Consider the following 14,387-nt stretch of genomic DNA (forward strand, 5'->3'; position numbering starts at 1 on the left):
TACACGCTTAAGAGGAGTAAAGAGAGAACATTGATCTCATTAATCCGTTATACTAAGGTCTCGTTAGGTTGCTCACCCAATTCATGGGAATTCTAGAATTCCATGAATTGGGATTTTTAAAGCATGTTTGGTTACCCCATTTTTTGTAAAATGGGGGAGTTTAAAACTCCTAGGAATTTTCAACTCCTACATGATGGGGGAATTTAACTACCTACCCCCCTCATGTTCATTGGAAATTCCTAGGAAAGTAAAACTCCAACATGGCAACCAAACGGATTATTGTAATTCACGTGACTTTTCATGTAGGAATTAAACTCCCGTGCATTACAAATTAACACGTCAATATAATTCCTGTATCAACCAAACGAGGCCTAACTAATAACAATAACGACGGAAATTTTCGAATGAATATAACGAGAACTAAATAAAATAAAATAAATTACAGAAATTCTTGGGTGTTGCAGAGATCTTATATTTAAGTCCATTTTTATTGTTAATATATAATCTATGATTATAAGTGAACTCATGGACCTAACTCCATCTATTGGCCTAAAGTGAATTCAAATTATGAATATTGGAAAAGAAAATTGTATAGTTTGCATGCTTAGTCATCATAATGTGCATATAGAGAGTATGTTCATCATTGCATCGTAGTTTTAATATATACATTATTGTTATTATTACATTGTCATTAGAATATGTTATTTAAAATTAGTTACATATCATATGCATGCAAATGATTAGTTATCTTCTTCAACTTTGATAGATGTTTAAAAAGAAAAATATATTTTACTCTTAAGAGGATAAGCGTCGAAGGAGCCTTTTATAAATGATCATCAAATGATGTTGCTTGATCAATTGAGTTTTGAAAAACTCATGATTATATATATAAACCTCTACGGTACGATTGAAAAATTATCGTGATTAGTTCCAAAATGGAATATTGAAACTCCTGAAGAGCAGGGGCGTCTCAAAACAATCGGAGACCCGGTGCGAAAAAAAAAGGAGGCCCTAAAAATTACACTCGAAACTTTGTAAAAAAAAAAAACCGAACATATTAAATTTCCATTTGCTTAACTTTGATTACATCATTTATTCATTCAGAATACTCCAACCATATTTCTTGTACTCCTATTTATTGGAAAAGTAACCTCCTACGAGCCTTTCTTGAAGCAAATATATCAATCAAATTTTCATAATCAACCCTTTTCAGCAAATCTTTCTCTATGGCTATCAATGCCAATCCATTAAGTCTTTCTTGCAATATTGTGGAGCGTAAATAAGATTTCAACAACTTCAGCTTTGAGAAACTCCTCTCTGCAGATGCAACCGTCACAGGTATAGTCAACAAAATTCGATACGCAATAAATGCATTACGGAAATAACAGTTACGTTTCAAAAACGCTAAAATATCCATGGCTTTCATCTCTTCATTAGGCAAAGTTTCTTTAAGCAATTTTAACTCCATATAAAGATCGTTTCCATTAATATCAAATTGTTTGCCATTAGTAAGAGCCTTTTCAAGATTAATACACTTAGAATTTAAGGTCTCATTATCTAATGATTGCAAATTATTAGAAGTGAACAAAAATCCAAAAATACTTTGAAACTCTTTATATTGCTCAAATCTTTTACCGAGTGAACCGATAGCCTGATCAACAATATATACGAAATAATTCACTCTAAATGACTCTTCGGTAGTTTGGTGAACCTCATCAGATAAGCTTGTTTGATTTTCATCAAATTGTCGTTTCCTTCGAATTACTCGTTTTTTGGAAATCAGTATCACATTCAATTCAGCAGCAATTTTTTTAGCTACACTTACAGCATCCAAAAATCCAAATTCTCTATATTCTTCAAAAAACAAATTCAATTTCCTAATATCTTCAATTGCTATATCAAGAACCATATCATGGGATTGTAAGTTTTTACTAACATAATTAACTCTAAACAATATTTCATACCAAATGACTAGTGCTACCAAAAACTCAAAATCACCAAGTTCATTTTTTGCCAAGGAGTTAGCTTCACTCCTTATCTTAGAATCATTATCAGTTACGCCTACTTGAAGTAAAGCTTCACGTACCTCCGCAATTTGAAATCTTATAGCTTTAACACTTTCCACACGGCTCTCCCAACGAGTAGATGATAACGGTTTTAAAGTAAGATCGGGTACATTTTCTAACAAAATTTTCCATCTTTTCGTTGAATTTGCAAAAATAGTATATATTCGTTGAATGATTCCAAAAAAATCCTTTGCCTTCCCACAACTATTCGCAATATCACATAATGTTAAGTTAAGACTATGAGAGCCACAAGGAGTAAAAAATGCTCGAGAATTTGTATCTAAAAGTTTTTTTTGTACACCTTGGTGTTTACCTTTCATATTTGACCCATTATCATAACTTTGTCCTCTCACATCATCAACATCAAGGTCAAGTGATTTTAACTCACTTAATAAAACATTAAAAGACCTTGACCGTAGTATAAATCAACATTCAAAAATCCTAAGAAAGACTCTTGAACACAAACAGAATTAGACGACACATCAACATATCTCAAAATCAATGACATTTGTTCTTGATGACTAATATCAGGAGTGCAGTCAAGAATAACCGAAAAATACTTTGCTTGTTTAACATTTTTAATAATTTCAGCCTTAATAATAGAAGCAATAAGAAGTATCAATTCATTTTGAATATTATGACCGAGATAATGAGAATGAATCTTAGCATTAGATATACGAAGAACATGCTCTTGAATAATAGGGTCAAATTTCGCTAACATTTCAATTAAACCTAAAAAATTACCATTGTTATTTTGATGCAATCTTTGTTTCTTACCACGGAAGGGCAAGTTATGTTTTGCTAGAAATTCCACTACATATATAATTCTTTGCAATAATTTTTTCCAATGTTCTTTCTCCTTTTTCATTTTCTTTTTAGCCACTTTATCAATTGTTTTATTCTTCCGAACTCGTTCTCGTAAATCGTACTGCAGCAGTCATATTAGTGAAATGTTCAACACCATTTTCATGCTCCTTAAGTCTTTCACTAAGATGAGACCAATTCCCAAAACCCTCATTAGCTAATTGACCTCTACCACCCCCTTTCCTAAATATTTTACAACAAAAAACAAAATACTTTATCAAGCTCTTTGGAATATACAAGCCAATCCCTATCACACTTCTCTCCATTTGTAAAGACTCTAGTGAACCATGTCGAAGAAAATTGTCTAGATCGTCTATCCTTGGGCCCTTTTTCAAATGATAAATCTCTCCGGGGACCTTTATCAGCTAAAATACTAATCGTATCATTGTCAAGCGCATTCCAATTTCTCGGATCAAAAATATCTAAAACACTCTCAACATTATCAACATTTATACCAACAACTTCGTCCACAGTAGCATCATCAATCCTATTGCCATTATTATTATCATTATCATTATTATTTTCATTGTAATCATCATCATTATTGTTAGTAGTAGTATCATCGTCATTGACAATATTATCATTTGCAACCACAACATTACAAGAGTCGTCTTTGTGGGCACAATTTGCAGCAGTTTTGTTAACAATAACCAAATTATCATCATCAATAGCATTTTTCACGGAGTCTTTGGACTCTTTCACAAAAAATTTATCAAGGGCTCCGGTTTGGGATCGAGTTAACTCTTCTATTCGCTTCCTTTTTTTACGTTTTTCAGACCCAGAATCAAACTTTCTCGGTGGCATATTAAAAATTGATAGAAGGTAAAGAAACAACCTGATACAGTAGTCTTGAAATCGATGTACATGTGTTCTATACTCCACGCTTTGAATCGATTTCCATCAATAAAACTTGTAGATTTGATTAGGAGAACCTTCAATAAAAACAACATAAATAATTTAGTCATGATTGATCCCCAATTAATGAAAAAAGAAGAATTAGGCGTGAAATTTTGATAAACTGAAATATCAAATATGCCTAATTACTTTGGATGATTTAGACAGTCAGTGGTCAATATTTCAACAATGAACAATTGAGGGGTAGATTTTGGCCAGATACTTAAACTCCGTCGCCGTCGATAATTTTTCAGACCCATTTAAAGAATTAACTAAATTAATTATGAATTACAAATGAATTAAAACTAAAATTCATAAAATTAGGGAGGAATTAATACCTTATCTTTAGATTATTTCGTCTGTGTAAATCTTTCGCCTTGAAATAATGAAATTGATGAGCAAGTAGAGCAACAATGAGTAATTACTAATTTGATTGAAGAAAAAATTGAGGGATGAGAAGTGATTGTAAATCAGTGCCATAATTGTGTGAAGATTCAAGAATATATAATCAAAGATTTAGAGATTTTTGAACGTTTGATTATTTGGGGAAATCTCAATCGATATTTTGGGAAGGAGAAATATAAGGAGTGATTGAAGGATTAATTATACTGATGATATCTTGACTGTTGACTCAAACGTTATCAGTATTAGGTTTGGTAGTGTTTTTTTTTTTTTTTTTACATAGGAAAGGATAACGAGAACTTGGGCTCAAATTTTGGAGGCCCAGTTCGGGCGCACTGGGCTGCCCTGGGCCTGAGACGCCCCTGCTGAAGAGTTTACTTGAAGTAAATTAGTATTGTCTCAACCTGAAGTTTGAACATATATGAAAATTCATATATGAATGAATTTCTTACCGAGTATGTGAAAATACATGGTTCGGAAGTACCATTATAGTTGGAAAATAATGTAGTGAAAGTCTACAATGAGAATGTCAATCCATACAATATAATAAGATGATTTGACAAGAAAGATCAATTATTTTTCAAAATGAATTGTTAATAATTGGATTAAACTCTCTAGAACAGAATGAATTCGGGACAATAGCTACACTCGTTTTCCATTCGACTAGGATTTTTTTTGTCTCAATGGGTTTTTCCTAGCAAATTTTTTAACGAGGTATCATTATAAGCTCATTAATACATTATAGTCATGATCATCATGATTGTTGAGATGATAATTGTTCTAGACATATAATGTTATATCATATATTGAGAAGAATTACTATTACAAGTGTGACTATATTATATGAAACCAAGATCTAAATTAAAAAGTCATCATGAATAACTATATCTAGATTGTAAGTTCCAAAGAAATATAAGATTGAAGATACCAAGGATTTCTATTGATTAAAGATACCAAGTTTATCAACTACGATGGGATATATTTCAACGATCAAGAAATTACGTCAAAGTAAGGATCATTTCTAGATATATCAAGTAATGTAATCATCAGGAGGAGTAGACACACATTGTACTCTTTTTCCTTATCCATGGTTTTGTCCACTGAGTTTTCCATGAAAAGGTTTTAAGAAGGCAGCTTCTTATATGTGTTTGAAAATTATTGTACTCTTTTCCTTCAATAATGTTTTTGCCTACATGGTTTTTCTAAAAAGATTTTTAACGAGGCATGGTCTTCCGTAATAGACCTCCAGTGGTCAGTGTTAAGAAATATTATATTCTTATATGGATTTCCATATCTTAGCGGATTATAGAATAGATTATCTTATGGAAACTCACTTTATCCCATATATATCCCTCATAATGGAATAAGAAGACAATTCTGTCTCCCTTATTTTCTCTCTACCTTGTCTCTACACTTTTCTCTTTTCTTTATTTCATGACAAAATGTATATAATAAATCGACCTGCAAGCATATGGAAAAATTCTAAATTATATATTATATATAAAGTGTTGAATTTTTTTACAAATATATTCCTTAATGTTGTTACTTACAAAATAAACAACTAATTTTGTTTGATATTGATTTGAAATCATTGGTGATATTATTTCAAATCATTGAAAAACTTGACCAAAACAAATTGAGGATTATATCTTCTATTTCTTAAATTAATCGCTAATAGAGATTTTTTTCAAATTCCATACCAACTTCATCAATAAAAGTTGAACCACTAGAAAATTCTTTTATTTTATTCTATTAATTCAAATGCATTTTATTCCTCATTATGTGCATTCTAGATATATTTTTTTCCTTGTTAATTAAGCGAATCCTAGATATTCGATCTATTAATTTCACATTTTTTTAGCTAATAAAAGTATTGGTTGAAAGTATTAGTAAATCATATGATTACCTTTCATATGTGCATAAGCCTCTAGATATAAATACAATAATACAAATAAATGAACAGGCATTTCTTATACCCTTGTCAACAGAATAATGCCCACAATGTCTAAAACAATCCTTATATTCGTCCACTTTGTAGCCATATCCCTCATCTCCAATATCAATGGACTAACCATGAAAATGATCCCTATAGACTCTCCCGAGTTGCAAATTGTATCCAATGGTCTTACTATACATGAGCGACACCAATTTTTTGCCAACATATCCTTATCACGGGTACTCAGATATCGGAACAATAACAAAGGCCGCCTAGACCTTAATACACTCAAGTCACGAGCGTATCTTCTTAAAGATAGTTATTACGTAACTCAACTTGCTTTAGGCAGAGGTCCTGCCGCATATCAAACCTATGTAATGCTTGACACGGGTTATGATGAGACATGGGTTCAGTGTGAAGGTTGCAACCCTTGCATCCAGATAAGAACCGGAAATTTTGTTTATAAAAACTCTCGTAGTTTTCAGCGAATGACTTTCGACGATCCTTTATGCTTGCCACCAAAGCAAGATTATAGTGGATCTTGTGGCTATACAGCAACTTATGGCCCGTTAGATCATTCAAGTGGGTTACTAGGGAGAGATACATTTTATTTTAGGAATACAAGGACGAGTAATTATGAAGCGTACCCTAATTTAGCATTTGGCTGTGGACTTGAAAATGAGTTCCTCTTTGGAGACAATGCTGGACCTCAAAACATGATAACTGGGATACATGGCCTCGGAGTTGGACCAAGATCCTTTGTAAGACAACTTGGGCCTCAAATTAGAGGTCGATTTTCTTATTGTTTACCATCGACTGGCAATGGTATAGTAGGACAATCAACCGTTAATTTTGGGGACGATGCCCAAATAAGTGGTGATGCTACAATGCAAGTTAAAATGATTACAATGTATAGCAAAAATATATACCATTTGTACGTAAAAGGTATTAGTGTCGATGGAAATCGACTACCCATAAATCCAGTATTCTTCGAGATAGATGAAGACACGCACTATCAGGGCTTTTTCATTGACTCTGGAGCACCATATACCGTCCTAACAAGAAGTGTGTATAAGTATCTTAGAGAGGCCATGATCACTTACTTTCATAATAAATATGGTTGGCAACCTTTGCGTCCTTTTCACGGACAGGCTTTCGATCTTTGTTACTCAAACTACCCCACTAATGAACAGAGATTTCCATCTGTGATTTTCCATTTCTTTCATCGTGATAATCCAGAAGATGTTGATATGATTTTGACCCAGGAAAATATGTTTATACCCTTGATGACGAATAATTATCGAGGATTTTGCATGACGGTGAATCCTGTTGAAAATCCGGGACCTTGTCTTTTTGGAGCATATCAACAGAAAAATTTCAAGTTTTTATATGATTTTGAAAATTGGGTGTTGTCCTTTGTACCTCAAATTTGTCAAGAAAGTTATTCCTAAGATTTATGTTAATATGTCCAGAGTATTACCCAGGGTCTATGCAGAAATATTGCAGAATGCAATTGAAGTTTGGAATTTAAATAAAAATACCAAATGAGCCTTAAAAATTCTGAAACTTTATGAGAACTAAGTTTAATATGTAAGAAGACTCCGATTTAATTTTCAAGAATTTTTAAGCAATCTAATTATTTTTAATAAATCCTGTAATTCAATTTAGCGGATGAATTCTGACAGGTCTGAGATAGGACTGGGTTTTGTGAATTTCTGGTAAGACTTGGATATAGTTAGGACCCTAAATTTCCACATAACTCTCACAAGAATTCAAGATAATAACTTTGGAAATTTGTACTTAAAAAGTACAGATTGGCACAGGATTTAAGCTCAAACTTAACAACACAATCAGACCAAACCACAGACTGAGCATTAGATTGATTTAATTATGCCAACAGACTTGGTCATTTAACCACATCTTACACAGGTTAATTGTTAGGCCTGGACTCAAACTACAAACTAAGCACAAGTTTGGAAATTGTTGAGAGGAGTTTCAAGGTTAATTTTCATTCAAAAACAATTTGTTTCTTACAGCTGAGACAAGGTCCTTATATAGGCCTTTGTTTGAATTACAACTCGAATAAAATGTACCTCCAAGGGCCAAGATTTCATCTAGGAAGAGTACAAATCCAACTGACATATCTACAAAGGGTAAAATAAAAGATATGTTGAAATAATACTGAAATAAAGCTAGAACAGACTGAATAAAATTGTGCAGGGGACTGTTATTGCAGGGTTGTTGTGGTTTGCTTGCTAGTTGAGCCTTCTCAAGGTCAAAGAGTAAGGACGAGTAGTTTTAAGTTCCGTGTTCTGTTGTGGCTTGCTTTAGGAGAAATTGCTCAAGGACTTTATCAAACAGCCTCAACATTGTCTAACCAAAAAGAGAAATTCTGTTTTATGCTTTATCATTTCCTGAAGCAACATGTGACTCAGTTTGTATTTGATTTCTTGCTGGACTTCTTGGTTTTTAACTTGGATATCTAGACCCCTTTTGAACTTAATTAAGAGCATTCCCAGGTGGTCATGGTGGCGTAGGTGGTTGGACCTAGTGTACCTTCTGTTAGCCTGCATCATAGGTGGTTCAGTATTGAGTTCATTGGCTTTGTCTGAGTGTTGGCTTGAACTCTGAACATTGAAGGCATGTGGTTCAGCTTCTGCTGCAATATGTTTGAAGGAAAATGAGATCATTCTACAGTATTATAGAGTACTACGAGTAGTGTTATATTGTTTTAGAGGTATGAGATGATACATATATATAGTTCACGTTTTGTTATTTTACAAAAGTTAAATAAATTAATTCGAAGAAATTATTATTTCAAGAACGCAACCATTTTTTATGTGTTACTATAAGGGCATCAACAATAGAGGTTTGTCAACAAAGATTTGTGTACTTTTTAGAGGTTTGTTGACAAACCTTTCTATTGTTGGGAATAGGGTTTGAGGTTCATAGATGAGAATGGTTACAATTTTGTATACAGGTTTGTGGTTTTGATTGTGAGTGATAGTGGACCCCATATAATATACTTTTATGAGGTTTGTCTATATTTAAGAGGTTCGTCTATTGTTGTATTGAGGTTTGTTGTTAGAGAGGTTTGTGTGTTGAGTGATGTGGCATTAGACAAACCTCATTTGGGGTTTGTCTATTGATAATGCCCTAAGCTCTTACTTACATGTTTAAAGTACGGTAAGTTTGGAGTGGGTAAAAATACCTACATTCAGAAATTTTACAATTTACATACTTTATTTGCAATTCTTATACCATACACATATGTGTATGGTGCATGATACTATCATCTAAGATTTTTAGTTATATTGCGTTATTTGGTTAGTTTAAAAAAAGTTACATGTTCGTTTAAAATGATTTTATTATAAATTTCATCACTAATGTTTTTTTGAAAATAATTACTAATGTTTATATTTTTTTACGCTTAAATAGAAATCACATTTGATATATTTTGACTCTCCTTTACAAGCAAGACACTTTGTTAATTTATATGTTGTGAATATGGAATTATATTTTGTGAATGTAAAAATTATTTATTGTGAATATGTAACTATATATTTTGTGAATATATGTTAAATTGTGTGAATATGTATATTCTATTAAATGATATATATCTATATATGATTAGCTCAATATATATGTTTGTTATCCTTACAATCAATTAATTTGTGAATATGTTTGTTACATTGTGCGAATATCTATATTAATTGTGTGAATATGTAAGTTTTATGGTGAGAATATGATTTTTAGTTTACGTGAATATGTCAATTATGTGATGTGAGTATCAAATTAATTTTGCATATATGTAATTTATATGTTGTGAATATGCAATTACATTTTGTGACTGAAAAATTTGTATGTTGTGAGTATAACTATATTTTATGAATATATGTATAATTGTGTGAATTGTACGTTCTTAAAATGAATATATATGAGTGATTCAATAAATATGTTTGTTATTCTTATGAATATGTAATTTGTGAATATGTTTGTGAAATTGCTATGATTATCTATATTAATTTTGTGAGTATATAAGTTTTATTTTGTGAATATATATAATCTTTTATTTACATGAATATGCTAATTATATAGTGTGAAAATCTCGTCGATATGTCAATTATTTAGTATCTCATTATTATTAATATGTAAATTACGTGAGTAAAATTAAAATAAATACTAAAATATATCAAATGTGAGATCTACTTATAAAGGAACAAACATTAGGAATGATACACTTTTTAATGGTCATGACAAACATATTCATGATTACTATGTAACTAGGAACTTGGAGGGCACAAGTTGACTTTCTGAAAAATAGGGTACAAGTGGGATTAGCTAATATCCGAGACGTATAAGTGAGAATTTCCCAATAATTAAACTTCTAATCAATGGTCTTGTTAACATTTTTTTAAATACAAAGTAGATAACAAAACGAAGTAAATATACATTGGAATTTTTTTATGTTGACTTTATTGATTCGGTACTTAAGAGGGGAGGAGAGGGTGAATTAAGTACCCTTTTAAAACTTTAAATGAGCAAACACGCTGATTTCAATTGTTAATCAAGACACAGTGCGTTTGAATAGTTCGGATGATGTTTAATCGATGACAATCTATTGTACAGATTCGAATGCAATCGTGAATAAAAAATGAAGTAAATAACGAAATAAAAAGCGATAAATGAACGAGAACACAAGATTTTTTAAGTGGTTCAACCTACTCTCTAAAGGTCTACGACCACTATATTTCTTATTAATATTTCCCTTATAATCCTATCCGATTACAAATAAAATCCCCACGATCAACTCGATCGTGCAACTCGAGTACAACCTTGTACCCTAATAATCTCTCTCTCACAAAACTGAAAAGTACAACACAATTGTCTCCTTATAAGGTTCACAAGTTAGAGTGATGGAGAACAATAACTTTGAGATGTAAGAACTTGAGCACTCGAAATATGATCAAAAAACACGACTCATAAAGTTTTGCAAAAAACTTTCAAAAATGATAAGTTAAAAACCAGTTTTTGCAAATAATGTTTTAGCACTTGGATGAGATAATTAAAACTGAACTTGAGCCTCTCATTTATAGGGGAAGAGTTGTTATCAATATCTCCTAATAGAAGCACGATAATGAATATATAAAGTGTTCACTTCCGCCATGATTTTCGGATAATCCACTACAAAGAGGCATGGCTTTGGATATGTCTTCTAAAGTCCTATTCATTCTCTCTAATACTCCATTTTGTTGCGAAGTTCTACAAGCGGAGAAGTTGTGCTCAATGCCATATTCTCTTTAGAGATTCATAGGTTATTCCCTCTGAATTGAGCCTTTTTCTTGATAGAAACAATACATAAGTCTTTTCTATTCCCCATGTCTTGAGAACGGTGTTATCACAACAGTTCACTGGACTGACTGACAAGCTTTATCTTCTTCTCTTTCTTCTTCATCTGAATATATGCTTAATGATGTTAGATATATCTTTATAACCAAGATGAAGAATACAACATAATAGGTAGTATGCCAAAAGCTTAAGAATATACATACCAACTACCCTTTTATACTGTCCATGATATTTGCTTAACATCAAGATTAAGAGTTGAGAAGTTCTTACCATCCTTACTTGAATTGTGAATAAACTTGAAACACCTTACCAATTCATGTATCACACCTCCACTTTGTAGGCTTTATTTGAAAGGCAAAAAATATCGTCCCATATGCACCTTGAGCAAAGAAAGTTATTTTGACAAAGCATGTTTCTCTCACTTACTTTAGCCTGCAAAACAAATTATACTTTGGGTTTGGGCACCCAAAATAATTTGGCTCCCTTTTGATTAGTCACTTGTGCTAATAAGTCCTTTCGAATCCACATTTTCTTGACAATTTTAAAATTTTGTTCCAAGTGACCTAACCGCTTCTTACAAGCATTAAATACATGTTCTTTTTTTCCACAAAATTTATACATGATATATTTAGGTAGCCCCACATACTTACCCTTACGAAAATCTCTTTCGTTGAGTTCAGGTCTTTTAAAGCTAACAGTACTAGAGTCGTTCTGTTTTGAATAGTCCAGAGGTATGTTTACTTTTTGTTTTGGGACCCAAACAGTACAATGGCGGATTGTTCTGTTTGAAGTCTGAACAAGAATCATATCCTAATCCAAGCCTCTTAGAGTTCTTAGATTGATTAACCAGAAAGTCAAGAACAGTATTACTTCCTTCCCATTTAGCAGCGATATTTCGAGCATTACTCAAATCGGTTTCAAGATTTCCAATTTTCACAAGTAATTTTTTGTTCTTATCAAGAAGGGCATCATAATCAATCTTAGTATATCAAATCTAGCATGAATATCAGAATATGTGGTTGAACTACTAACATGTATCTGCTTTATCTCATCCAATTCCTTACTTAATCCTTGTATCTTACTAATAAGAGATTCGTTTTCAGCAATAAGTTTAGAATGAACAGTTTGGTCAACTGTTCGTTTAGTCATGTTCTTCAGATCACATTTTAACATAATATTATTCTTCGCTATACTCTCAATTTCTATTTGCATGGCATTAAGATGCTTATTTTGCTCATAAATAGTGTTCAAAGTCTCATCAAGTAATCTCACAAGTTTATCTTTAGATAAAGACCTAAATTGGGCTTTGAGATGAGAAAGACTTACCTTGTCTTCTGATTCGCTATCGGAAGCATTTGAGTGAGCCATGAGGCTTTTGAAAGAGTCATCATACACCTTACGTTGTGTTCTTGGTTTGTAGATAGATCTGAGACAAAACTTTTCTTCTGATTCTTTAACGGGTTCATCATCTTCTGAATCAGATTCAACCCAAACTTTAGCAATCATTGCACATTTATATTCTTGCTTAGTCTTTTCATGTCTATCCTTAAATCTCTCCTCTTCCCATTTGGGACAGTTTCGAAATTGGTGATCTTGATCACCACATCCAAAACAACTCATTCTAGACTTTGGACATGAAGATGAAACGGATTTTTTGGGTTTATCACCATCGAACTTTCCTTGGTTTTGTTTTCTAATGATTTTTCCAATTCTTGTAGACAACAAGGCAACTTCCTCCTCAAGACCACTTTCATTATCACTTGAGAAGGCGTTTATGGCTAATCCCTTAGCTTTGGGATTCTCATCGGCATTGTTATCGAGGTCAATTTGTGTGTCATGAGAGATACGATCAAAGCTTGGTAAGTGAGAGTGGATAAGTCTTTGGCTTCTTCAATAGTCGTAACCTTGGGTTGCCATCTTTCGATAAGACTTTTTAAAATTTTACGGACAATGTCCTCAGTTTGAAACGTTCGACCAAGATTTGAATGTTGAAAAGCGGAAAGACGTACTCTTTATCGACTCATCCTTTTGCAGTTTGAAAGATTCGTATTGTTGCATTAGGATATCAATACAATGTTTTTTCACTTGCAATGTTCCCTCATGGGATAGGTCAAGGCTATCCCATATTTGTTTTGCCGTTTAACATCCTGCAATATGTCTAGTTTCCTCGGCGTTAATGCCGAATTGCAGGAGCGATATGGCTCTAGAGTTTTTCCATGCTTGTTTATAATCATCTGAAATTTAGTCCTTTGACCCTTTTACATATTCAACATCATTAGCATCGATGGTTGTAATAACAAGGGGACCGTTTTCGATGATTACCCAACACTCATAATCTGTTCCTTGTATGAAATGCATCATACGATTTTTTCCACCAGCCATAGTCTGTGGCATCGAAGACAGGACATTTGACAATTTTGGAACTCATTGAAAAATGAAAGAAAAACGAATAAACTCAAAAGGATCAAACTCTTTGCGGTAAGGCAATCAAGAGCACGAGGCTCTAATACCAATTGTTGAGTTTATTGATCCGGTACTTAAGAGGGGGAGGAGGTAAATTAAGTACCCTTTTAAAACTTTAAATGAGCAAATTGGGTAATTTAAATTCGTTAATCAAGACACAGGCAGGTTGAACAGTTCTGATGTTTGTTTAATCAATGACAATCTGTTGTACTGGATTCGAATGTAATCATGAATAAAAGATGAAGTAAATAACGAAATGAAAAGCAGTAAATGAACGAGAACACAAGATTTTTGAAATGGTTTGACCTACTCTCTAAAGGTCTACATCCACTATCTCTCATATTAATATTTCCCTTATAATCCTACCCGATTACAAATAAAATCCCCACGATCAACTCGATCGTGTAACTCGA

At 32.5% G+C, this 14,387-nt stretch overlaps 1 protein-coding gene and 1 pseudogene across 1 annotated transcript; one reads left to right on the plus strand and one right to left on the minus strand.

Moving 5' to 3' along the window:
* Window positions 1-979: 979 nt before the first annotated feature.
* Window positions 980-3,734, minus strand: LOC141589832 (uncharacterized; annotated as a pseudogene).
* Window positions 3,735-6,218: 2,484 nt separating this feature from the next.
* On the plus strand, window positions 6,219-7,613 carry LOC141589833 (aspartic proteinase CDR1-like). Its single transcript, XM_074410455.1, has one exon. The coding sequence runs from the start codon at window positions 6,219-6,221 to the stop codon at window positions 7,611-7,613; it is 1,395 nt and encodes a 464-aa protein (XP_074266556.1).
* The last annotated feature ends 6,774 nt before the right edge of the window (window positions 7,614-14,387 follow it).

This window comes from Silene latifolia, chromosome 7 (genome assembly GCF_048544455.1).
Source record: "Silene latifolia isolate original U9 population chromosome 7, ASM4854445v1, whole genome shotgun sequence".
Classification (NCBI taxonomy): domain Eukaryota; kingdom Viridiplantae; phylum Streptophyta; class Magnoliopsida; order Caryophyllales; family Caryophyllaceae; genus Silene; species Silene latifolia.